Source organism: Epinephelus moara, chromosome 13 (assembly GCF_006386435.1).
Source record: "Epinephelus moara isolate mb chromosome 13, YSFRI_EMoa_1.0, whole genome shotgun sequence".
Taxonomy (NCBI): Eukaryota; Metazoa; Chordata; class Actinopteri; order Perciformes; family Serranidae; genus Epinephelus; species Epinephelus moara.
The window spans coordinates 19,717,867-19,744,043 of NC_065518.1; the positions used below are offsets into that span (position 1 = coordinate 19,717,867).

The 26,177-nt window shown below is 41.8% G+C and overlaps 2 protein-coding genes across 3 annotated transcripts; one reads left to right on the forward strand and one right to left on the reverse strand.

Moving 5' to 3' along the window:
• Nucleotides 1-63: 63 nt before the first annotated feature.
• Nucleotides 64-19,474, reverse strand: pth3r (parathyroid hormone 3 receptor). Of its 2 annotated transcripts, none has more exons than XM_050059838.1 (14): nucleotides 18,372-19,474; nucleotides 14,781-14,886; nucleotides 11,307-11,417; nucleotides 11,020-11,144; nucleotides 10,774-10,868; nucleotides 10,521-10,674; nucleotides 7,853-8,006; nucleotides 7,689-7,749; nucleotides 7,540-7,606; nucleotides 7,358-7,452; nucleotides 7,081-7,222; nucleotides 4,861-4,902; nucleotides 2,745-4,757; nucleotides 64-1,055 (listed from the first exon to the last, which is right to left on the reverse strand). In XM_050059838.1, the coding sequence occupies exons 1-13, from the start codon at nucleotides 18,435-18,437 to the stop codon at nucleotides 4,323-4,325; spliced, it is 1,653 nt and encodes a 550-aa protein (XP_049915795.1). In that variant the 5' UTR covers nucleotides 18,438-19,474; the 3' UTR covers nucleotides 64-1,055; nucleotides 2,745-4,322. The 2 variants fall into 2 exon arrangements, with proteins under 2 accessions (XP_049915795.1, XP_049915796.1); XM_050059839.1 differs by having other exon boundaries at nucleotides 10,774-10,865; nucleotides 18,372-19,473.
• A 977-nt stretch (nucleotides 19,475-20,451) lies between these two features.
• Nucleotides 20,452-24,080, forward strand: LOC126399686 (translational activator of cytochrome c oxidase 1). The gene is made up of 6 exons (XM_050059843.1): nucleotides 20,452-20,543; nucleotides 20,733-21,021; nucleotides 21,121-21,227; nucleotides 22,445-22,578; nucleotides 23,130-23,292; nucleotides 23,651-24,080. Exons 2-6 carry the CDS (start codon nucleotides 20,736-20,738, stop codon nucleotides 23,858-23,860), a joined length of 900 nt encoding a protein of 299 aa, XP_049915800.1. The 5' UTR covers nucleotides 20,452-20,543; nucleotides 20,733-20,735; the 3' UTR covers nucleotides 23,861-24,080.
• The last annotated feature ends 2,097 nt before the right edge of the window (nucleotides 24,081-26,177 follow it).

Genomic DNA, 26,177 nt, shown 5'->3' on the forward strand with positions numbered 1-26,177 from the left:
CTGCACATGACGAATCCCCTCTGTCAGTGGTTTGACTGAGTGCACTTTCCCAGCAGCTTCCTGCGTTACAACACGGCTTTAACATTTCTAATAGTGCATGTAAGGACTCCAGTATTATGCAATTAAATATACACTCACCAGCCACTTTATTAGGTACACCTGTTCAACTGCTCATTCAAGCAAATAGCCAATCAGCCAATGACGTGGGAGCAACTCAATGCATTTAGGCTTGTAGACATGGTCAAGAGGACCTGCTGAAGTTCAAACCAAGAATGGGGAAGAAATTGATTTAAGTGACTTTGATAATAACTTTGATTTTTTTCTTGGCACACTTTGGGCCCCTGAGTACCAACTGAGCATCGTTTAAACACCAGCAGGATAACGCACCATGTGACAAAGCTCAAACTATCTCCAACTGGTGTCTTGAACATGACAATGAGTTCATATAAGAAGTCTAAGAAGTGCAGAGACCTTCCATTTATTGCACTATTTTAAACTTGTCATTATGTTTGACAATTATCTATTTCAATATAGGCTTTATCTTTCATGGACAATGCGCCTATATTATACAAGCATTGTGTGAATCTGTCAGAGACCGTCTTGTACTTGTAAGCATTGTGATCACACATTGTGACTCAAAGTTTAATATCTTCCTCGATAACAGCCGTTTACAGTACAATGAGAGTGATATCATCACCTCCAGCGGCACCACCACAGTCATCATGCTGGGTCATTTCCTCCTGCTGTAATTTCCGATCAGCCTCCCCTTCGCTCTCCTCCCTCCTCTTCTTTTTCCTCCTCCTGCCAACAGAGGTGGATGTCACATATCTGGAGCTGGCTGAACTGATTCAAGTGTAAAGTGTGATGCTTTGAACCCCAACCTTTCCTCTCTAATGAACTGACAGCTGGTTGCCGCCATACGTTGCTGGGTGGGGGTTGTAGGATTTATTTGTCCTGGTGGGGGGAGCGATCAGTCATGCATATCTGTGTGTGGTGCTCCATATGTGTGGATGCTTCATGTTGACAAGCTGAGCTCTAATATCTTCAACTATAGTCTGTAATATAAAATGAGATTCAGGAGTAAACAAGATGTGAAGACAACAGTGTCTCATGAAAATATTCATATTTAAAATGTGATTTTGGTTTTATTGCTTTTAATAAGATGATTCATGGGCTAAACTTCCATTTGAAGACCGATTGCAACATATTGGTGCAACCAAGGCTGTCCCATTTAAAAGGCTCCTTCCAAGAAATGCAGCCTTCTTCTCCAGAATTTGGAGGATCCAACGGATGAATCCTTCGTGGCCCAGCCTATCCCAAGATGCACTGCATGCTTCATCATGGTGTCTGACACACAACCGGCAGCAGTGGCAACAGAAGATTACACTTTTAAATGTATGTACTGGGTTTTAACTTACTCAAAATGTTACAAAACACAGCATAGCTTGAACAATCTTAATATGATAAGTTTACCTGAAAACAGTCCTCCATCAGATATCAGATGGCGGAGTCTCAGACGATGAATCATTTCCTCAAGGATTTTAAAAAAAAGGATTACAAGCTCTGGATCCATGATTTATGGCTAACTAACATCTAACTAATGTCAAGCGCAACTGGTTGCTAGGTGACAGGAGCAGGTCAGGGCGGGAACAACGTGACGCAACCAGGAAATTTTCCGCAGACCAGACCGCCCCATTTCGGAGACCGTTTCGCTGATGCAATCTTCAAAGGTCGCTGCCAACGTAGACCGCAAAGGCTGCATCCTTCAAAGGCTGCAGCCCCTGAATTGAGACACAGCTAACGACTTTTGGTTTCACACAGGACACAAACCCCACTCTCCTAAGTGAATGTCATGTGCAATGAGCCATCAACCACCCCATCCTCCGCAGCAGGTGGACTTTTTTGCTCTTTCTAATAAACGTTTTACATCCCTTGACTTCCTTCTTTGCTTTACTACTAGATGTCACTGCCTAACCATAAACACAGCCATGCTACACCTACTAGTATCTAACCCACATCTGTGAGGTTGATAACCACTGATAACAGTCATTCAAACAAGTGGTAGTAATGTGCTGTTATATAGAAGTTATGTTCAAGTTTGAGAAAATTTTAACTACTGCAACAATTGGTTTCTTATAAGTCCATGTGGGCATTTACCTTGTTTATTCATGATAACTAACTAATGTAACAGTCAAACTGCGTTCTACAATTATTGTACATTATTTTAATTTACAGTGGCTACATTGTGTTATGGGTCTAAAAGGGGCATGCGTTCTTTCAATGCTACTCACTTCTCTCTCCGTGTTTTTTTTTAGTCTTTATGGTCTGGAAGTTAAGTCACAGACATGTAGACTATTCCTCGATCTTGTGTTCCGTTTCATTTGATGTTACAAAAACCAGTGAGGAAATTTAACTTGCACTGTTTTCATTTTTGCAACAGGGGGCAGGGCTTTATCTAGTATCTTCTTTAAGCACTCGCAGGAGCAGTCCACTGATTTACTATTGCTCCTTCATAAGTTTTGGGACTCACAAGAGAATTTGAGAACTGCAGCAGAGGAGGCAAATAGAAAATACTTTCTCAACTTCACTTGAATTGTGCAATAATAATGTCTACATCATGGTGTTTTTTTCCAGTGGTAATATACAGTACATTGTATAGGCAGGAGAAAACAATCTCTTCGTCTCCTTCCCAACTCTGCTAACCTCAAGTTATGATCTAAAAATATTTCAGATTTTGATGGTACCTGTCACGTTGGACCATGAACTTTATGCTCCTTGCTGCTGGCTTCCATCAGTGTCAGTCTGCTCAAACTGTAGGGACAGAGAGCCGTCATGTCCTCTGCTCTACCCACTTGGAATAATCTGCAAAAGGAAATTAAACTGATGAATCTGATATCTCTGGCAGAAGTCGAGACCATTGTAAACTCTATAATAAATGACTCCATTCTCTCTTTGCAAGTTTTATTCCACTATCATACCCAGGTCTTCTCTGCGAAAGAGGTTTCCAGTGTCAGTGGGACTTACCTGGTTAAACAAACATCAAATAAAGGAATAAAAAAAAATAACAAAAGAAGATAACTGCTTGGGAAGTTAGTGTGCGTTTGTGTTTGGAAATAGCTTTTGTATTTTCGATAGAATGAGGGATTTTTTTTTATTCCAGTCGTACCAGTATGAGTGCATCGACTTTAGTTTTGCCCTGAAATAACAAAACCTTAAAGTTTAATTCAATTTAATTTAATTCCCTTTATTTAAACTCCCAAACACTTATTAAATTATCAGAGTTATCTTACACTGTACAAGTCCTATAAACACAGAACAGTTGTCTCCATCTCTGGACACCTTATCAGTCCTAAAATAATTACAGGTACAACTTCCTGTCTGTTTACCTTGTGAATACTGGTGGCTTGTGCTGCAGGTTTGTCACTTATGCTCGAGGTCTACAAACAGCTCAGGTGCCTCCGGCTCTGAGCTGAGGCCTGAGGGGTGTGTGTGAAATTCTGGGTGGTGTTGTGAGGGCGATCGGGGCAGAGGTTACACGGAGGCAGGGGTTGGGGTTTGGCCTGCGAGGGGCAAAAGGTTTGTGCATCAGCCCTCAGGGTCCTGTCAGACTGATAAATAAGGCTGTGTAGACAACATGGACGACAAAGCTGCAAAGAGACGTGACCTGTCTAGACACGCTGTCTGGACAATACTGACTGTTAAAAATAATCATATATGGACAGTTAGCTTGATAAACTATCAGCTTCTGCATCCTACATCATAAAGGTGTGGCTGATGTGTATGGAGGTCAGTATTTGGAAAAGGGAGGATTGCTGCAGCATATTCATAGACAGCAGCCACTCAGACACACACAGACACATGCGTAAGTGCAGTTTGAACTGGGGTCAGCCAGACTGGCCTGGAAAATCAAACACAGGAAAGATGTGGAGAGGGAGATGAATCACAGAAAACGTCTCACTGTTTAAACATTCAGGTCGGTCCGTTGACTCCTCTAAATTCTCTGCAGCATCACATCTTCACAGATCATCTAACTTAACTCTATCTTTCACATCGAATGAAAACATATAACAATTAATGTACAATTTACGTGCACAGCTAAAAATTAAATAGATCCACAAGAAATCCATCGGTTGAGACTTAAAGTTTTGTCCTGACCCTGGAAAAAGTTGACAAAATAATCTCAGTAAATCCTTGAAATGTCTACTTTTGAAGGTCCTCAGTCTCGACCACTCTATTTAGGGGGTAGTCGGAAAAATCCTTCACTGTCATCTGCCTTGAGTCCAGTACCTCATATATGCTCATCTGTCAATTCACGGAAACAATCACAAGATAGTCTCCAGCTCTTTCAGCGATAAGCGACTGTCTTCTTCTCCAGGGGTTTGGGCTGGAGATGCTCCATGACTTCTGGTCTCATGATTTACTTTGCTGGCTCTGGTGTGCCTGACAAAAACTCCGGAGGTCTCAGTGTCACCGGGCACGTATCCAGGCAGGTTGGTTTGCGAGTGAAGAGAACCGTGGCGCGGCAGCCTGACCCCTGACCCTCCACCGGCAGCACCACCAGAACCCACCACACCTCCAGTGAGGGAAAGAGCTCTGGAATTGGCACTAGACAAGCTGACGCTGTGGGTGGTGGTGTGTGACATCATGCCGCCATAGTAACAGCTGCCTCCGCCGCCGCTGCTGGTCATCCTGGCTTTTTGTTTGAGGTCCAGCGCAAGGCTGCGTCTTAACCACGCCTTCTTTAGCTCTGCCTGCACCTGAGAACAAGAAGAGGGAGAGAAACAGAAATGTGTTTGTCATTTTTTAAATTCAGAGAGTAAATCTGAGTTAGAAACTGAAACTGAATGATAGGATTATTACCTCTCCATTGCAGAAACAGTAGATAAATGCCACAAAAAAGCCCTGGAAACATGAAATTGAGATTTTGTTTAAAAAGAAGCACACCACATGTTTGTAAATGTATTACTGGAAAGGTAACAATTTTGTTACCTAAAAGAATGATTAAAGTAATACTTTAAAAATTCTGACAATATGCTCATTTGCTCATTTTTACACTCTGAACAATCTCTGCATGCTAAATATGAAGCTACAGCATGCTAAACATGAAGCTACAGCACGCTAAACATGAAGCTACAGCACGCTAAATATAAAGCTGCAGCCCTCTAAATATGAAGCTACAGCACGCTAAACATGAAGCTACAGCATGCTAAACATGAAGCTACAGCATGCTAAACGTGAAGCTACAGCATGCTAAATATAAAGCTGCAGCCCTCTAAATATGAAGCTACAGCATGCTAAACTTGGAGCTACAGCATGCTAAACATGAAGCTACAGCACGCTAAACATGAAGCTACAGCATGCTAAATATAAAGCTGCAGCACTCTAAACATGAAGCTAAAGCATGCTAAACATGAAGCTACAGCATGCTAAACATGAAGCTACTGCTAAACATGGAGCTACAGCATGCTAAATATAAAGCTGCAGCACTCTAAATATGAAGCTACAGCATGTTAAACATGAAGCTACAGCATGCTAAATATAAAGCTGCAGCCCTCTAAATATGAAGCTACAGCACGCTAAACATGAAGCTACAGCATGCTGAACATGAAGCTACAGCCCTCTAAATATGAAGCTATGGCATGCTAAACATGAAGCTACAGCATGCTAAATATAAAGCTGCAGCATGCTAAATATGAAGCTACGGCATGCTAAACATGAAGCTACAGCATGCTAAATATAAAGCTGCAGCACTCTAAATATGAAACTGTCAGCATGCTAAATATAAAGCTACAGCATGCTAAATATGAAGCTACAGCATGCTAAACATGAGTTCACCAGGCCCCCAGGAACACTTTCATTTTTCCCAGGGGCCTCTATTATAAAAGAAACGTCTGTAAAACTGTTGACAGGACACCCTGAACTGTAAACAAGGTCCCTCCCATGATGGCTTTTTGATCCATGAAGGTATAATATTTGTAAAACTTTCCTTGAGCTTTCCTTTAACTGAACAGGCATAATCTGGCATCCAGTATCTAGTTATCTTTATACATCTAAGCAGCCAGTAGTTGGTTAGTGTAGCTTAGCATAAAGACTGTAAACAGAGGGAAACAGCTAGCCTGGCTCATTCCAAAGTTTTTTTAAAACAGTCCACTACTTAATATATTATATCCCATTCATTTCTGTTGTAAAAGAAAACACATATAAAATGACACACCGTGGCACATTCTGCATGCTAAGAAAGGCTAACCAGCTGATGATGTGATGATCGTCATCAGCTGATTTTTTTTTTTTTTCAGGTTCAGGTGATTGTTGTAAGCATTTTTTGTGTCATTGCAAAAGTCTACCTCCATGTACAACACATTTATGGGGGTAGAAACAAGAACAAAATAGGACGAAGCTTAACAAAACAACAATATAATATAATAGTATTCTTGCTCTTACAGATTTGCAAACTGCTTGTTGTTACTGTAGTGGTTACGTAAGTCACTTGTGTGTATGTTTATGAGTGCATGTATATTATAGCTGTTAAACAAGAGACAGGAGAGAGAAGGACAGAGCAAATAATAACAAGAGGAAAAAAACATAGTATAAATCAGTGGTTCCCAACTGGTGGGTTGTAGTCCAAAAGTGGGCCGCAAGTCCGTTCTGAATGGACCACAAGTGACTCGTAATGTGTCAAGTTTGTACAGAACACAATTTATTTTAAAGTACAGCGATTTTCCGGCACAGAGCTTTTATTCTAAAGTGCCACTTCCTGCTGTAGAGTGAGTGACTTCTTGACAGAGACAACAAACTAGCTCAACGACATGGCCAAATGCAAGTATGATGCTGAATATATTAAACTGTGTGAACTTTGACCTAATGTCTAAGGAGAAATTTTGGACCCTGTGGCTGGACTGGTTGGGAACCACTGGTATAAATAATGATAAAACTAATAAATAACTCCAAATATACTTCATAATAAATATACTCATAATAAAATGAAATAAGAAGTAAATATTAGTAATAATAATCATAGTAGTTTGAGTTAACGCCTCCTTCACATTATTCCTTGCAGAGTTTATAAGAGTGTTTTCTGACCTGTGACGAATTGAAGAACATCTCATAATGCATTTGCACCTGCCACAGCAGCCCTGTGACCTCAGTGTAGGGAAGAGCCATGAACACCATGTAGTGAACTCCAAACAAGGGCATGAGCACTAATGTGGACTTGAGCAGCTTCCTGCAGGTAATAAGTGTAAACATGCATGTAATGATTTAATATAAAAACTCTATCCTGTTGAAAGATGGTAGCCTCATCGTTGTTTGAAAGATTCTTAGGAGAATTTTACAGTAAGTAAGAGGAACATAATATTACCGATACTGCTGCCGAGGGTCCAATTTACCAGTGTTTGTTTCCCACAGTTTGGAGGCCAGTACACGTATTATGTTGACGAAGAGGAGGAAGTTCACCTGCAGGGGCAAAGAGGTACAGTAAGGCCACGGTTGTGTATTTATTCATTGATATATTAATAGTGTTAAAATGTACATTTATCTTACAACAATGGCTGCCAGAATGGGAACTTGATAGATCCACTTCAGGTTTCCTGCACTGAGGTCCCAACACCTGAGACAGAGGAGTCAAAGTGAGCATTTGTGATACAGGTGTTATGTAAATATTAGACAGATGAACGCATCGCATGACTCACTGTGTGTCTGCCAGCGATGCTCGAGCACTGACCCAGACCGACACAAACACAGCTGGAACACCTACGATGAGCGGAGAGGGGGAAAAAAAGGGAAATTATCTAACTGTTAAATTCATCGTTAGCTCTGTATGTGACAACAGAGTATCTGGTCCGATGCAGCCTACCCCAGCCGATGATGGTGAGGGCCCACAGGTAGTTTTTGTCAGAGAGGAAGGCCATGAAGATGAGGCTGTGTAGGTACAACCCCTCCACAAGGATCCAGTAGTGATTGGTGGCCAGGAAATAAAAGAAGAGAGTAACAGCAACTTTACAGCCGGCCTGAGGACACAACGCAGCACAGAAAGGAAACATTCATTGTCTCATATTGTTTGTTTTCTTTTAGCAATAGTGTGACATTAGGGTAATATGCTTATCTGCTTTCTTGCTGAGAGTTAGATTGATACCACTCGTGTCTGTGCCGTAAATATGAAGCTACATCCACGGGCTGGTTAGCTTTGCTTAGCATAAAGACTGGAACAAGGGGGAAACAGCTAGCCTGGATCTGCCCAAAGAAAACAAAATCCAACTGCCAGCACCTCTAAAAATCAACAGCGTATTATATCTTGTTTGTTTACAAAACTGAACTGTAATTCTGCAGTCAAATGGAACTTGTGAGCTTGTGTTTACGATATGGGAAGTCATACACACGAAGTTGTGAACTCGGAGCTCTCAGAAAATCTTTCTTTATGAGGTTGTGAATACCACAAGAGGGGTGCGCTCACATGGACTTTACTTGTAAATGTGGTAAACACAACCCATTTGAGCGTAGCATTAGCTACTTACTTATTTACTCCTCTTCATCTCCTTTAGGACATAAAGCTTCACTGAGCTCTTTCCATTACATTCGATCCTTGGCAGCATGTTGCGCCTTGTCGCCTCATCTTTTCCAACTCCAGTGTCACAGTTCTGCATCAGGTGGCTTTGGGCCTTCTGGGTTTTCTTTTGCCCAGTGGTGTCCATCTTAAGGTGACTCTCGTGATCCAGCCCTGTTCCATTCTTAGCACATGGTCTAGCCATCTCAAACGTCTGTGCGTGATTTCGTTGGCGATGCTCCGGCTACATCCATCCTTCACTCCATCACACCGTGACCTCTAGCAGGCACTGGGGTGGTTTGCAGCTGAGTGTGAAGTGGTTGGGATGAGAGGCAGCACCTCTAAATCTGAGGCCATTGCTCTCTGCTTGAAACCGATGGATTGCCCCCTCCAGGTTGGGAGTTTTTGCCTCAAGCGATGGAGTTCAAGTATCTCGGGGTCTTGTTCACGAGTGAGGGTAGAATGGAGCGTGACATGGATCGGCGGTTTGGTGCGGTGTCTGCAGTGATGTGGGCGCTGTGCCAGACCATCCTTGTGAAGAGGGAGCTGGGTCGGGAGGTGAAGCTTTCGATTTACTGATCCATCTACGTTCCAACCCTCACCTATGGTCATGAGCTCTGGGTAGTGACAGAAAGAATGAGATTGCGGAATACCAGCGACTGAAATGAGTTTCCTCCATGGGGTGGCTGGGCTCAGCCTTAGAGGTAAGGTGAGGAGCACAGACATCTGGAGGGAGCTCGGAGTACAGCCTATGCTTTTTCACGTCGAAAGGAGTCAGTTGAGGTGGGCGCCTCCTATTAGAGGTGTTTCAGGCACGTCCCACTGCTAGGAGGCCCCGGGGCAGACCCAGAACACACTGGAGGGATTACATATCTAATCTGACCTGGGAACACCTTGGGGTCCCCCAGGAGGAGCTGGAAAGTGTTGCTGAGGAGAGGGATGTCTGGGGTGCTTTGCTTGGCCTGCTGCCCCCGCGACTCGGCCTCGGATAAGCGGATGAAAATGGATGGATGCTCCAGCTACCTGTTTTCTTGTACAGCTGAAAGTTGGAGATTTTGTTTGGCCAGAGGATCTAGCATATTTGTTTGAGGCATGCATTGTGAAAGGCTTCCACTCTCATCATGTCTGTTTTGATCACTTGCCAACTCTCTGAACCGCACAGCAGAACAGACATTGCTGTTGTACAAGAGCATCTTCATTTTAAGGCTGTATTGCTTGGATCTCCAGATGGACCGGAGTTGGGAGTAGGCAACCTGAGCCTTTCCCAGCATTGCTGATGAGGCTGCCTAGGTAGTCACTCAAGTGGTTCCCCATTCACAAGAATGGGTGCTGCGGGGGTGGTGTTTACACACATCACTTTTGTTTAGGTGCTGTTGATTTTGAGTCCAACCTGTCTGGAAAAGTTGTTGAGCCTGTCAGTTTTAGCCTGCATATTGGGATGGTTGGTTGAAAGGAGAGTGAGATCGTCAGTGAAGTCAAGATCCTCCAACTGCAGCAGATACTCCAGGAAGTCACTGCTTCCTGTCATCTTTGCAATTTTAAAAGCAAATTAACTGTATAACGTGTTAAGTTGCCACTGTTACTTTTCAACAGAACCAGGCTCGCCGTTTCCCTCTGTTTCCAGTCTTTATGCTAAGCTAAGCTAACAGGCTGCTGAGCCCAGTTTCATATTTACCGTACAGACATGACAGCGGTATCATATTTTCTCATATAATTCTCGTCAAGAAAGCATTTATAGTCAACATATTTCCCAAAATATCAAACTATTCCTTTCAAACACACATAGTGTATCATCTCTAAGACATATTAGATGTATACTAAATGTCATTTCACATACAAGAACACGAGCTGGTGTTGCATCCTAATGTGGACCACCATGACTGTGTTGACACCACACTGTCTTGATGTTAAAACACTGTGGAAAAACATATAAATAAAACTATGTATAAATGGTAATAAATATGAAAGTCATGTAGTTTACCATGTGCGGCTTCTGTGCAGTGAACTCAGGCTCAGCCTCTCTGTCATCAGTTATGGAGTAGAGCACAGCGTCCTTCACAAAAATGCTGACTGCTCGACATATGAAGGAGGTGAAGAGGTGAATGTGGATGTAGTTGCGTGTGCAGTGGAGACGCCTGAAGGGTTATAAACAATTACTTTCAGCTGTATATCTCTGAAGATGGACACTGTGAATACTAAAGCATTTGAGGTGAATATTTTCTTTAGTTTCTCACTTGAAATAGCAGAGGATGGAGACGGCCACCAGCAGCGACGCTAGAGAAATGGAGTAGCCCACAGTGTACATGAGGTGGAGTCTCTCAAACACCTTCTGAGGCCAAACAAAAACATGCTTAGAGTGTGCCTGTGTGCAGATGCAGTGGGCTTCAGTCAACAGAAAAAGGTCAGTGTGGGGAAACTGAACACAGCAGTTTTCTGCAAACATCGGAAACTCAACATATCTCACACGCAAATGTACGCACCTCCTCTTGGCTCCTGTGGTTGGAGGTCAAGTATGTGGTGCACTCAGTGTAGTTAGCCCAAGTGCGGTTGATACTTGGCACCTGCACCCAGTTCCCTGACACGTCACAGTGACGGTAGGCTCGCCCTGGGTCACAGGAGTGCAGGCATAACATTTAGCACAACTGTAGTGTAATATGTAATTCACATACAGTATTCAAAGAAAGCCTCTAGAAGACTACACACTCAGATCACACACCGGGACAAAGCTGCTGTATTATTTCTGTGTGTGTCTCTTGAGCTCTCTTACCTCTGTGGTTGAAGTCGTAGATGTACTCTGGACACAGCACTGACACCAGCTGACCCGCTCTGCTCCGCGGCCAGCAGATGATCCCGTCCCACTCTGGGATACAGTCGCCTTCTTCACAAAAAATAAATGGGACAGAGCTGTTAGCTAACTGAAGCTATAGTTTGAGCTTTCCTATAGACTCCTGTGTAATTTTTTTAATATTGTATAATACTTTTGTGCATATTCCTGAAATACAGCTGCATGCTGCACACTTATGCTTACCTCTCCCCTTCTGCTGTTGCACTCAATGGGAGAGGGTCTCGAGTTATATGGTCTTAGTTGACAGAGGATTTTGTTTTTAACCCCTGCTGTCAAAATTGTCAGAAATAAAAGGAGATCGCCTCCAAAGATATCCACGGTCTGGGCCTCTTAATATCAACACAATGCAGACATCACTAGAGTCCACTGGTTACACGTATCAAAGTCAAAGTCAAAGTCAGCTTTATTGTCAATTCTACAATATGTACAAGACATACAGAGCATCGAAATAACGTTACTCTTCGGACCCTCGGTGCAGACGGTACACTTGACACGTTTAATAAACTACAAAATATAACATATATAAATAAAAACTAAGCTAAAAAGAGTTACACTCTAAAAGTAAATAAAGGCACAGTAGTAGCGACACAAACAATGTGTTGCAATGACAGTGGTGCAAATCGAGTAACAGTAGTGCAAATTCGAAAGTGGAGCTGGATAAAGTGAATGTGCGCATGTATAGATCAGAGTTCAGTGTTGATGGGGGGAGGGGGTTCATCGTCCAGCAATTGAGAGGGCAGGGTGCAGAGAGGGGAGGGGGGGCAGATCAGGGAGAGAGTTAAGCATCCTGACAGCCTGGTGGAAAAAGCTGTCTTTCAGTCTGCTGGTCCTGGCTGGTGGAAAAAGCTGTCTTTCAGTCTGCTGGTCCTGGCCCGGAGACTCCGCAGTCTCCTTCCTGATGGCAGCAGACTGAAGAGGCTTTGTGACAGGTGGGTGGGGTCACCAGCGATGCAGAGGGCTTTGCGGGTGAGGCGGGTACAGTATATGTCCTGAAGGGAAGGGAGAGAGGCACCGACGACCTTCTCAGCTGCTCTCACAATGCGCTGGAGGGTCTTACGGCAGGACGTGGGGCAGGCACGAGGCGTGATGGAGCTGGTCAGGATGCTCTCAACGGCGCCTCTGTAGAAGGTCTGCATGATGGGGGCCGGGGCTCTGGCTCTTCTCAGTTTCCGGAAGAAGTAGAGGCGTTGATGGGCATTCTTGGCCAGTGATGTGATGTTGTCGGACCAGGAGAGGTCCTCTGTGACATGCACACCCAGGAACTTGGTGCTGCTCACCCTCTCCACAGCAGCCCTGTTGATGGTCAGAGGAGCATGTTGGGTGTGCACTCGTCTTCTCGACGTTCAGAGAGAGATTGTTGTGTCAGCACCACAAGGCCAAATGGTTCACCTCACTCCTGTAGTTTGTCTCATCATTGTTGCTGATGAGACCCCCCATGGTCGTGTCATCTGCAAACTTGATGACGAGGTTTGAGCTGCGCAACGGTGTGCAGTTGTGGGTCAGCAGAGTGAAGAGGAGGGGGCTCAGCACACATCCTTGGGGGGCCCCCGTGTTCAGTATGATGGTGCTGGATGTGTTGCTGCCGACCCGGACTGCCTGTGGTCTCCCGGTCAGGAAGTTCAGCAGCCAGTTGCACAGCGAGGTGTTCAGCCCCAGCCGGTCCAGTATTGACCCCTTTCAGAGTGTCCTATTATTATATCATGTATGAGGTTTGATGTGTACTGACACATTAATGTGCAAGCAGCATTGTAATGCTGCAGGTCAAGTAATTGATTGTCAAGGTAGGGCTATTTCTTTACATTCCTCACACCCCCCTTTACTTAAAAAATATATATATTGTCTCATAAACTCATCATACATTCTGCTTTAAAACTTTAATCTGAAGAGAGACATGGAGCTAGTTAAATGCAACATGTTGTGACCCATCAAGGTACCTAAATTCATGTTTATTTGTCATCTGCCTGTGTCTCACTGTCTCCCTTGTCTTTGTTTATTTAAGTCCCTGTCTTCCCCTTGTTTGTTGCTAGATCGCCTTCAACTTTGAGAAATTGTTCCAGTGTTTCCCTAGTGTTCCTTGTGAGTGTGTTTTGACCGTTTTTGCCTTTTGACTACCCTTTTTGCCTATTGAATTGGATACTTTCACCTGTTTTACTGACTACCTGTGTACCCACCTGAGCCTGATTGAAGACCCCGAACTTTTATCTGAGTCTGTGAGTCTGCTTTATGAGTCCTTCATCAGTTTGTGCTTGACAAACACGGTAAAAAGTACAGTATTTCCCTGTGGCATGTTACATGTGGCAGAGATGAAGTGTAAAGTAGCGTAGCAAAGTACAGTACTTGAGTAAACATACTTGATTGCTATTTCCACCTCTCAAGCCTACATTAACTTCAGCAGAGCAATTAATCTGTTTGAATAGTTGAATAAAATAGAACCTGCACCAGGTTTGCTGGTTTCCTATATTCTATATGATGTTTATTTTTCTATACAGTATTATATTAGAATGTTTTGTATGATATCTGAGTGTCAGTGTAGATCTGATGCCTTCCTTCTATATGACTAGTCCTCACACTGGGACTCCATCTTATATAATCCCTCTCCAAATAGATCTTTGAAGCAGTTTATCATCAGCCTTTGCGTCATGATATGAATGANGGAAAACATGCAAAAAAGTAAGAAATCAGGAAGGGGGCAAACACTTTTTCACACCACTGTATAATCCCTCTCCAAATAGATCTTTGAAGCAGTTTATCATCAGCCTTTGCGTCATGATATGAATGAAAAATGCCCCGCTATTGTCCGCAGCTAAATTCAACTCTGTAATCACAGCGATACAGCTCAGCAGGATATTGGACTGGTGTTATATCTGATCCTAAATAAATAATTGATGTAATAAATACAGTTTCTGATTATATATTTGGACATGCACTCACTGACCTCTTGTGTTTTTTATAGTAACACTGGATATGCTTGTGAAAGGACCTTACTTTCCTGATAGGGAGAGGTTTGGAATATTTTGAAAGGGAAAAATAACTCTACTACCCAGGTGGCATACACAGCGTATTCCTAATGTTGAGGGTTTTTTTTACCTGAAGTGACAGTTTAAATGTGATTTTACAGCTGGATTAAATGTTGTGACTGAAACAAACAATTCACGGAACCAATTCAGTGATCAAAGTTTCAAAAGAATCTGATGTGTATAGTTTTTATACAGTTTTTTGCACACTTTTAGGGGTTAGCTGACGTTTTCCAAACAGAAACAGATTTTTAAATATTATCAGGAGGTTCAGTCTTTTGACACAAACCTGTGACCTCCACTGGGATCGAACTTGTGACATTTTGACGATAGGATAATTAAGGAATAAAATGTATAAAATGATTAAAAGCAGCACACAAACCTTTAAGCAGGGACACTTGTGCCTGGATGTTCCTCTCACACTTGGCGTGAGCACCAATCAAGACATAGATCTGCTCATCTCTGGTGATGACGTCATCAGAATCTATCTGTTGACGGAAGATAAAAGAGAGACAAAATTGTTAATTGTTAAGTATGAACAATACACCAACACCAAGGTTCAGCACGCCTGGGTCCCCGTCCCTGCTACTGCCTAGTGTACAATGCACCTGCGGGTGGTGGGCCCACAGGGTGGTAGCTCCATGTCATTCATTCGGGCTGAGCCCAACCAGGCCCCATCGCCAAAGGCCCAGCCACCAGTCGCTCACTGGCCTCTCCCCTGGGACCACTTTACCTCGGGAGACCCTACCAGGGGCTATTAGTCCCAACCAACACAGCTCCCCAGACCCAGCACTACTGAGCTAACTGATGTTACAGCTCAGCCGAGGAGGACGCCGTTAAGGAAACATCTCGTGCTATCATGAGCATGAGCCTCTCGTCTATGAGTAGATGCATACTTCCTCCAGCGCAATGATACTGTTTGTGGGTGTAGTTCAGTAGAAAGAAAATGGTTCCTATATGAAACTGCTCGCAACACAGTCTGTGGATTATCTTGAGTAACTGGGTCATGAAATCTAGAAAGAAACATTGCTGTTGAGTTTTTCAAATGTATTTTTTGGCGCTTTGAGCACCTCAAGCTCAGTGCCACCTAGTTCCATTATATTGGAGAGAAGGCAGACATCTCTACAGCTGATATCTCCAGCACTCTCACACCTAAATAATCCACATAATTGACAGCACTACAGGTAAGAGAGAAATGTGTCATTTTGATTTGGGGGTAAACTGTCCCTTTAAAACTGTGTTATAAAACTGCTACTTGAAATAAACCTAAAATAGGCTACTTTAATTTGCATGACGATCTCATTCTCTCCAGCAAAACTTGGTTGTGATATATTACAGGGGTTTGATTGGGTTATCCGGTATTTATCCAAGCCTGAGGAGCAGCTACAAGTCTTGCATTTATCCATCTTTTAAGGTACCCAAAAACGTTAAAAGTTTCATATCAGAAGTCTCTCTGAAGTCTCTTTCCAGCCAGGGCGATCTACCAAACACAAACCCTCCCAAGGATCTGATGTGCTGCCTCCGGGTGTTGTGAAATAGTTGTGTGAGGGTGCGGTATGTCATGATCCCTCGCCAACCCCCTTTTTTTTTCTGTCTGCCGCTGGCCATATGGGGGCCATGTCCTCAGGACCTCGGCCGTGCTGATGAGAGCTCATCTACACAAGCGGCTTTGTGTTCCTGAGTACATTTCACAACAGAGCAGCAAAACTGGCAACGAGAGAACTCACAAGAGAATGGTTTGACTGACAGAGGAGGACGGTGAGAGAGATGATTAGGCAGAGGGAGATACAAAGAAAGAGAAATAAACAACCTAGTCTGTAAAGAGGTGATATAGTGATTTAGATCCCTGACAGGGGCCACTTTTCAGAGGAATGTGCAATTAACTTTTGATACTATATAAAGACTAATACATCTTACTTAAGAAGGATTTTAAAAATGGGAGCTTTTCTTGTATTTTTTTTCCTGTATTGGTACTTCTACTTAAGTAAAGATCTGAGTATTTACTGGCAGGCTACAGAAACTTCTCACCCCTGTTAAACAGACTGAAGCCCAACTGGAACTGTTCATGTTGATGGATATGTGATAACTAACATTCTTGGCATAGGTCATTAAAATAAACCACCAGTGGGTGAGAAGTGTTTTCAGTATTGTAGCGCTCAGAATGCTGAACAGCTATCATTCCCTACATTTGTTTTGGGAGGGGACTCTGAACCAAAATCAATACAGACATATTGAGCAGCTCAAACCACTTGTTGTTGTTGTATAGCGGACTGTGGACACACTGGGGCTGCGCTGGCTATCCCATTTAAACCCATGTCGATTACACAATTAGATAAAGTTTTATCCACCTGTGCCTCAACAAAACATCTTAATAATTCAGCACATGCAAGTCAATACGAAGAGGTCATTCACTTGTCTTTGCACAGGAGGGGTTTCTGCTGACGGACGGGGAGTGTTAGCAAAACAATCAGGCTCAGACATCTCCTCGCCTTTGTGCCATAATTGAATTTCAGTCCTCACGTGCTTTATGTAAAATGATTTTCGGGCTGACTGAGCAGGAGGTTGTAAGTCTGCTTGAGGTCGACATTCAGGATCGACTCGGGGAAGATGAAGAGGACGGGGCTCAGCGGTGACGCCGGTCATGCTTCAGTGGGTGAAAGGTTAAAGGGGTCAGCGCTGATGGAGGGTTTGTGAGGTAAAGCAGAACCACAGGTGATTTGTGATGGTAGAGATTAAGGGCTCTTGGTTTGTGTGGTTTCACTGCTGCTGTTGGGATGACTGATGGTTTTGATTGATGACTTTTTTTTTGACAGGGTTATGTCTCAATCAGGGAGATATCTGGTGGCTCCTTTCTCCAAAAACTGGCGTCCCTTAGGCAAAATCACAAATATATTTTTTACAATTTTATTCTACTCTTGTTTAATTGTGTTTGCTGTTGTAACTTGCACTCTACAGGTCTTAGGTATGTGGACTAAGGGACTGTGTTGTGCTTTCTAAATGTTTGTTGTTTGATCCCAGAGACGCGCACTCTCATTCTGCCCTCCATAGAAATGTATGTTAAACTGACAGTCAACTTGATTTGGTTTGATTTGATTAATATTTCCAAAGGGACTTAATCCTTGCGCAAGTAAGTGTGTTTGTTTGTGTGTGTGTTGCCTTTGCAATCCCGTAGTATTTTTCCTATTTGGGCAAAATATTTTGCAGGCAAATTTGCAATATCTCCTATAATTAATTAGTTGTTTTGTTGTTCATGATTAGTTGATAGTTTTTATTTAGCTGCTGCTTTTTAAAATTTTATTATTTTATTTCACATTTTCTTAATTAAACATAATTATTTAAAAAAAAAATTAATTCATATTTTTTTATTTTATTTTAAATTATCATTTGAGGTGGGTTTGTTCAGCATTATTATTTTTATTTTTTTTAAGGAGAACCACTCATCAATGTATGGTCAGTGTTGCTGGTGAATGGCTGGCACGTTTCCCCGAAGTGCGAGATAAATCTATGTCCAAAATCCAGACGATCAAAGACAGTCACACATACATGATATTTTCCTTATTTGGCCCAAAGTGCAGCAGTATGGGAGAATCATTTCTGACTCAGCGTTGTGTTAAAGTGTAAGATATGATGCTACTGTGTGAAAAGTATAAATTTAGAATGTACAAACCACCCGTTGATGAGTTTACACTGGACAAAGAGACTCAGAATTAAACTTAATGCTGTGTTCATTTTATTTAAGGTGGTGCTTTCCTTTAAATTTGAGAACGAGCCCACTAAAAATTATGTTTGCACAAGTTCTAAAAATAAAAATTGTTCAAGTATTGCTAATATTCGTGTTTATTTTGAGGGAATAAAAGTAAAAGCAAAGCACAAAGAAACGAAATCTATGAAAGGTAAACAAGAGTTGTGTAAGCCATTCAACCAATGAGGTAATCAATAACTCAATCACTCAGGATAAGTAGAATACACTCACCAGTGCAGTCACTATTATGACACTGTGGAAAAGAGCCAACACACCAGTTCCCTGTGCAGACAACATGACGTCTTTTCAACTGGACTTTACTCAATATCAGATCATCTCATCCTCCTCGGGTTGCGTTACAGGAACTCAAAGTTAGGGACTCCTCTTCTCTGGTGTCCAATCTGTGCTCCTTGTGCTTTTGTTCAAGAACTGCCTTTTAGTATCTTCTTCAGCTTTGAGGTATTCTGACATCCAGACATGATCCTTGAAAACTGTCTCCTCTCTCCAGGCTTCCCCTCGAGGCTCAGTGGACATCATTGGTCAGGTTGGAGGGACCATGTAGGAGTCAGACTGTCATGAGGGGAGAGAAGAGGGGAGCACTGTGGATGAAATCTCCTCCTTTAACACTTCTTTGGACTGTTGTCTACAGAGATGGGTTGGCCTTTATTGGCTGAGCTTTCCATCTCACTTAACTCTTTGTGCTCCTCTGCTGTGGCCATCTGTCTCTGCCGTCCTGTTAGTGTGTCAGACAGTTTGCTTTCACCATCCAATTGCGCACGTATTCATCACATGTTAAGAAATCCAGTTCAGTATGTCCCTGTTTTTCAGATCCTGGACTGGATCATAGCCTATTATTATGATGCCCTATTATCATAAATAGAAGCAGTACGATTTAATAAATTGGTCCCATGGCAATAGACCAACATTTCTTTTCTAGTTCTCACGCTGGGACATTTTAGAGGACACTGATACAGACCAGGCTCATATGTGCTGTTTGTGCCATTTAGATGGAACCTATAATCTCCAGTGATAACCTCCCTGACACTAGCTGATATCATGAATATATAAATCATATGAGAGAGATGAATTACGTTTTGGCTCATGTTGCTGTTATATTTTGGGATCACTTCTTGAACGTTTGTGCTGATATGGTGTAGTGGTTCCAAATCCCAACCAGAAACACCCAGGGGTCCTCTAAGAGGTTTCAGGTTCCCATGGTTCAGGATTTATGACTTATTTTCCTCATTCAGTACAGCTCAGAATGAACGGGGTGTGTTTGACATGTATCGGAATAAATATACACATATAAAAAAAATGGCTAGTTTATAAACTGCATGGGAAATATATTAATGGATCTGGCTCACAGTTTGTGAAATGTTTACATGAATGACTGGTGCCTAAAAATGTCTGTTAATGCTTTAACCATTGCTCAAACTGATTGTAATTTATGTTTTTTTTATTATGTTTTTTCACTTTGTTTTTATTGAAAAATAAATATTTAGCTCTTTTATTAGTTAGCTCATACTAAACACAAGATACCACTATATTACTTTTTAAATTAAGTCATAAATAATTATTCATTAATGATCAAAGTTCAAATATTAAATAAAAATTACAAAGATGACACTTATAACATCAACACAATACAAATCTAAAATATAATAATACTAATATAATAACAATAAACATTTATCTATTGTTTATTTAATTTAGCACATACTAAAATATTACTTCTAAATACATTACTTTTTAATTTAAGTCATTTATAAGTATATTATTAATTAAGTTCAAATAACATTAAATAATACAAAGACAACAACATAATAAAGAAATATGATAATAATAATAATGATTATTATAATAATATATTCTTTAATTTTTTGTTAATTTAATTTAGCACATACAAACACAAGATACCGCTATATTACTTAATAATATAAGGCATAAATAATAAGTATATTATTAAAGTTCAAATAATATTAAATGGTATCACAAAGACAACAACAAAACAATAATAATAATATGAAGAATATATATTTCATTTATTGTTTAATCATTTAATTTATCCATTTATATTATTTATTAATTAATAAAATCAAACTGATATGCAAACACCAATGGAAATTATTATACAGCCCAAATTGTTTTTTTCCATAATATAATATAATATAATATAATATAATATAATATAATATAATATAATATAATATAATATAATGTAATATTGAGTGTCATTTAGGATTATATTACGTTTTCATTACCATGTACAAAACTGCCGTTTGTTGCTTTGCATTTATTTTGAAGGGCTAATTTCTGACGTCACGTTCTGACGCCGCAATCAGGAAGTGCTAGTCCCACAACAAGGACAGCTGAAGCTGCGTGTTCTCCTGACTTGTCAGAACTGTAAGTTAGGAAGTTTCAGGCTGTTTAATTTATTTATCGATAAAAATATGAATGTTTTCTAAAGTTAAAGGCCTTATCTGCAGACGGAGGCTCATAGTTTGGCTGCTGAACACGTTCCTCCTCATGTACAGCATGTTACACTGCATTCATTAACACGGGTTGTGTGTGTGTGTGTGTGTGTGTGTGAAGGGCATGACGGGGGCGGCGGTGCTTAGAGCTCTCCGGACCCTGCGCCCCCGGACACTGGCCGCGACCTCAGGCAGGTTACCGGCCCCGGTGGAGTGCGTCCTCCCGCCGGCTTCGTGCGTGTTGTACTCGCCTTGGAGGACCGCTCCTGTCAGGACGCTGCAGCTGTGCTCCGCCTTATGTGCCGGTCACAACAAGTGGTCAAAGGTGAGGCACATCAAGGGACCCAAGGATGAGGCGAGGGGCAAGATCTTTATGAAGTTTGCGATGATGATAAAAATAGCTGTGAAAGGTGAGATTAAACAACTGGCTGAAAGACAATAACACTATTTAAATGAAGGAGTGTTTTCACGTCAGCTACACATAATTTCAATGGTGGTTTCTTTTGCAGAGGGTGGATCCAACCCAGACCTGAATATAAACTTAGCCCACGTACTGGAGCAGTGCAGGAGTAAGAACATGCCTAAAGCCTCCATAGATGCTGCTATAAAGAGTGCGGTAGGTTGATAACATGATATTGTGATTGTATTTGCTTTGGTGCAAATGACAGTGACAACAGGTGCACTGGAGAGGCAAAAGCAAGACAACTCCCAAAAAGGGAATGGTTTTGCATGTGGTGGCCACAGACAATTGCTCTCTCCTTATCCTTCCTGACTGATTCTTCTCTAGTTTTGTGTTCTGGTAGCATGAGGCGGTACCTGCAGCCCAATCAGACTGACTGTTACATGTGGAGAGCTGGACAGGGCCATAGAAAGGCATCAACCCAGCAACAGGTCCAGTATCTGCTCCTTTGGGTGAGCAGGAACAGGAGGAGCACTGTCGGAGCCCTACAAAATGACCTCCAGCAGGCTACAGGTGTGCATGTTTCTGACCAAACTGTCAGAAACAGTGGCATGAGGGTCCTGACGTCCTCTAGTGGGACCTGTGCTCACAGCCCAGCACTGTGTATCTCAACTGGCATTCACCAGAGAACACCAGAACTGGCAGGTCCACCACTGGCACCCTGTTCTCTTCACAGATGAGAGCAGGTTCACACTGAGCTTATGTGACAGGCATGTAAGAGTCTGGAGACGCCATGGTGACTGTTATGCTGCCTGCAACATCATCCAGCATGACTGGTTTGGTGGTGGGTCAGTGGTGGTCTGGGTAGGCCTATCCTTGGAGGGTCACACAGACCTCCATGTCATAGCCAGCCGTACCCTTACTGCCGTTAGGTACCAGGATGAAATCCTCAGAGGGATTGTCAGTCCTCACGCTGGCGCAGTGGGCCCTGGGTTCCTCCTGGTGCAGGACAGTGCGCGGCGTCATGTGGCCAGAGTGTGTAGGCAGTTCCTGGATGACGAAGGCACTGATGCCATTGACTGGCCCTCTTGTTCCCTTGACCCAAATCCAATTGAGCACCTATGGGATGTTGTGTACCAGTGCATCCGACACCGCCAAGTACAGCCGCAGACCGTCCAGGAGCTCACTAATACCCTGGTCCAGGTCTGGGAGGAGATCCCCCAGGACAGCAACAATGACAGCAGGTCATTGCTCATTAGTATAGATTCTCTGAAAAGCTAATAGAGGGATTAACCTCATTCCTCTCAAATATTCCCTCATGCGTCATCTGTCTGTACATGGAGCAGGTCTATATATTACCATATGACTTTACCAGTGTTATAATAAAAAATGGAAACCATGGGTTTAATGTGTCCTTTCTGTCGGCTCTGCAGGAGAAGACTAAACCGGCATCCCAGCACATATTTGGAGCTCGGGGGCCCGGTGGATGTCTGCTGCTCATTGAGGTCCTGACTGACAACCACCCACGCAGCCACCAGGATATCAAACGCCTGCTTATCAAGAACAGGTCAGGACTGGCTTTCTATGATCTTACTCTGCTGTGTCGCTGAAATACTCAAACACAGATAATTCATGTGCTTTCACCACCACACCACTGATGGTTAAACCATAGAGTTAAAGGGACAGTTCACCCCAAAATGAAAAATACACATTCTGCAACTCACACCAAAACAAGCTAGATAAATAGCCCTACAGGTCTGAGGACATATATGTATTTTTGATTTGGGGGTGAACTGTCCCTTTAACTGTATCTGTTTGACATTGAAGATCAAGAGGCCAGACAATATTGGGGAACAATGCAGTAATTGGTAGTAACTGATAATGGAGGTTGGGTGCCACTAGATGTCCCTGTACAAACACTTACGTTGTGACCAAGAAGCTGCTGGCTCAAACGCAAACAATTTATGAAAGGCAGCAAAAAGCACAGCTAAAATACTGTAGACATGAGAAAATACATATTAAAATTAAAATTGTGGTTTATGTCAAACAGAAATTATCACATCATGGTTTTTAGTGTATGATGATCTCACAGAGGCGTAATTCTGTACTCACCCACAGAGCGGCGCTGTCAGACGGAGCCCATCACAACTTCAGCAGGAGGGGGGTGGTGGTGGTGCCGGGTCAGAACGTCTTGACGGAGCGAGCTTTGGAGCTGGCCATCGAGGCGGGAGCTGAAGATGTCCAAGAGACCAAGGATGAGGAGGAGCAGCCCGTCCTGCAGGTCAGACATGAAGGAGAGCAGTGCAGACGCATGAGGGAACGTGTCCCTGCTGTAGATGTCTGTTAAATTGTTTCAGTCATTTATTCAGAAAAAATGCCAAACATTATTTTTTTTTAATAAAATTTTCGGATAAAATAAGATTTTTAAAATATTTTTATATCTTTCTTTTTTATATATTTTTTTAATTTAATTTTATTTATTTATTTAAAATTACATATCTATCTTGAGTTTAGGACTTGTGATTGGATCCACAAATTTTTCACTATTTTCTCACCTTTAAAAATAAACAATCATGAAAATAATAATTGTAGCTGCACCACAGTTTAACTAATAGTTTGATATGTTCCTCTGTCCTCAGTTTATTTGTGACATGACAGACTTGAGGAAAGTGCGAGCCTCACTGGAGGAGCTGGGGATGCAGATTACATCTGCTGGGCTGGACTATGTTCCCCGCACCCTCTTGTCTCTGGACCAGGATCAGCTAGATGCTGCTTCAACGCTGATAGAAGCCCTCAATGACTATCCAGACGTAGTCCGAGTATGGGACAACATCCAGACTGACAGCTGAGCATGATTCCTGGACACTTGGTGGACACTGAAAATCTTATGTGGAATATTTGATTTCACAGAGAATGAACCTGTACTGCTTGTTAAAATGTGTCACACTGCTCATCATTATTATCAGTAAGAAAATATGAGTGTATCGGCCATTTTGATGCTCCCTGTGTGGGACTTGGAAGCAAAATGAACATGTGGTCCTTGTTAAGATATAAAGTGATATTTCCTAATATTTTTTATTATCAGAGTGAAGTTCATTAAGTGCCAGACTCAAGCAAATAGGAGCCATGCCTTTTTACAAACTAGCTTCTTCAGTCTGCATTTATTTTGTTGGTAGACGCTGTAGGAACACAATTTGCGAAGTAGGTCTTTAAAGTTGGTTAAAAAGTACTATCATTCATTGGATCAAGGAGAAATTAAATGTTCTATCAAAGTGAAATGCCACTTTTATTAGTAGTGGAAGGAAGCAATGTTTATAAAGGATCAATTTAAAATACATCGTCATATAAAGATCCATACAAATGGGGATATAAGTATTCAACACGTCAACATTTTTTTTTTCTTTCAGTAAACATATTTCCAATGCAGCTACTGGCATTAAATTTATACCAGACATTGATACTAGTGCAATAAAACTACACTGATAAAAAAAATCACAACACCTTAATCCATTAAAAAGTTATGTGCAATTAAGTGGAATGAGACAGGAAATGTACTGAACATTCTAATTAAAATGTATTTAGTAATTGAAGGAGAAGCTTTTGTTTGCAATGCCAGCTTTTAAGATGCTTCCTGTATATCTTACCGTGTTCTGATGGGATTTTGGTCCCTTCTTCCACACAGTCTTTAAATCTAGAAGATTCTAGGGAGGCCCGCTACTGATTCTTGATCTTCAGCTTCTTCCACAAACGTCTCATCAGGTTTAAGTCTGGTGATTGACTGGGTCATTCAAACACCTTTATTAGCATCCTCTGGAACCAGTTAAGAGTCTCTTTTGTCATCTTATCCTCACTGTCCTGGTGGATGGCAACAGATTCTTCGCAAGAATTTTCCGATACATGGCTTCATCTTTACATTGGTAATTTGGATTCTGCTGGTGCCATGACAAGAGAAACTCCAAAACTCTAAACTGCAACTTATTCAATACAACACAGAGTATACCTGACACAATATAAACCACACAAAATGGGACTTACAGACAGTGACACATCAAACACCGCTGATGATTACTTTTCATGCTGCCTGGCTTTGCCCCCCATTCAAATATTTTGGACAAACACAACACACAAAACATCCTCAACCATCTGCCACAGTATTCCAGTCTCTCCCTCTGTATGTCTGCTAAGTGATCTCTTACCAGTTTAACTGCCACTGAAACATTAACAACCCGTACTGGTTGCCCTAACAATCGCTAAAAAGACAATTTTACTGAATTGGAAAGACAGAAACAACCTTTCAACATCCCAGTGGCATTATCTACTCTCTCAGTACATTTCAATAGAAAGACAAATAGCTTTAAAAAAAACAACTAAACTAATTCATGTCACAGATGTTGGGCTCCATTTATTAACATCACCTATCTACCCTTGTAGCATATACATACACACTGTGTTAATTTTGCACCAAAAAAAAAAGCTTCTCCAATTATTAAATACACTTCAGCTGACATGTTCAATACTTTTTTCCTGTGTCACTCCACTTTGTTGCGCACTTTTTTAATGGATTAAAATGTTATGACTTCTTTATCTTCTCCTTCTATGTTCTAATCTTTGCAAATATTCTTTCCATTTCAGAGATTTAAATATTGATAAAAGCGTCTCCTACTTTACTGAAAAGTCCATTCTCAGTGTATGTGCACTGGAGGATGGAGCAAGTTTTTACATCACAGTAGGTCACATATTGGATTGTGATTGGCTTACAAACTAGTTATGATGTCATACACGTCTCAATGTGGGATTTTAGATTTAAAGGTATACTATGAAGGAATTGTTTCTATTTGTTAACAGTATCGCTAGTGAAAGTGAAAGCCAATAATAATACTACTCACATCACTGACTGACCGCCACTCATTCCTCAACAGCTTCGTACTAAATACCGGTCATTAATTACTCTTCTTTGTCTCACTTTCTGAATTGACAGTGTGGGTAGAGGAGGTGGTGTGACTTCCAGTTGCAGTTTTAAAGGGTATTTCACTATTAATTGATTTTATTGCTCTGAAAGTTGATCTTGGTCACAATAATACCCTCATAGTCGTAGGTGTCTACAGATACCCATCAAACCCAGCTGAGGCCTTGGTTTATTTGGCCGATCTGCTGTCACCTTTTTTA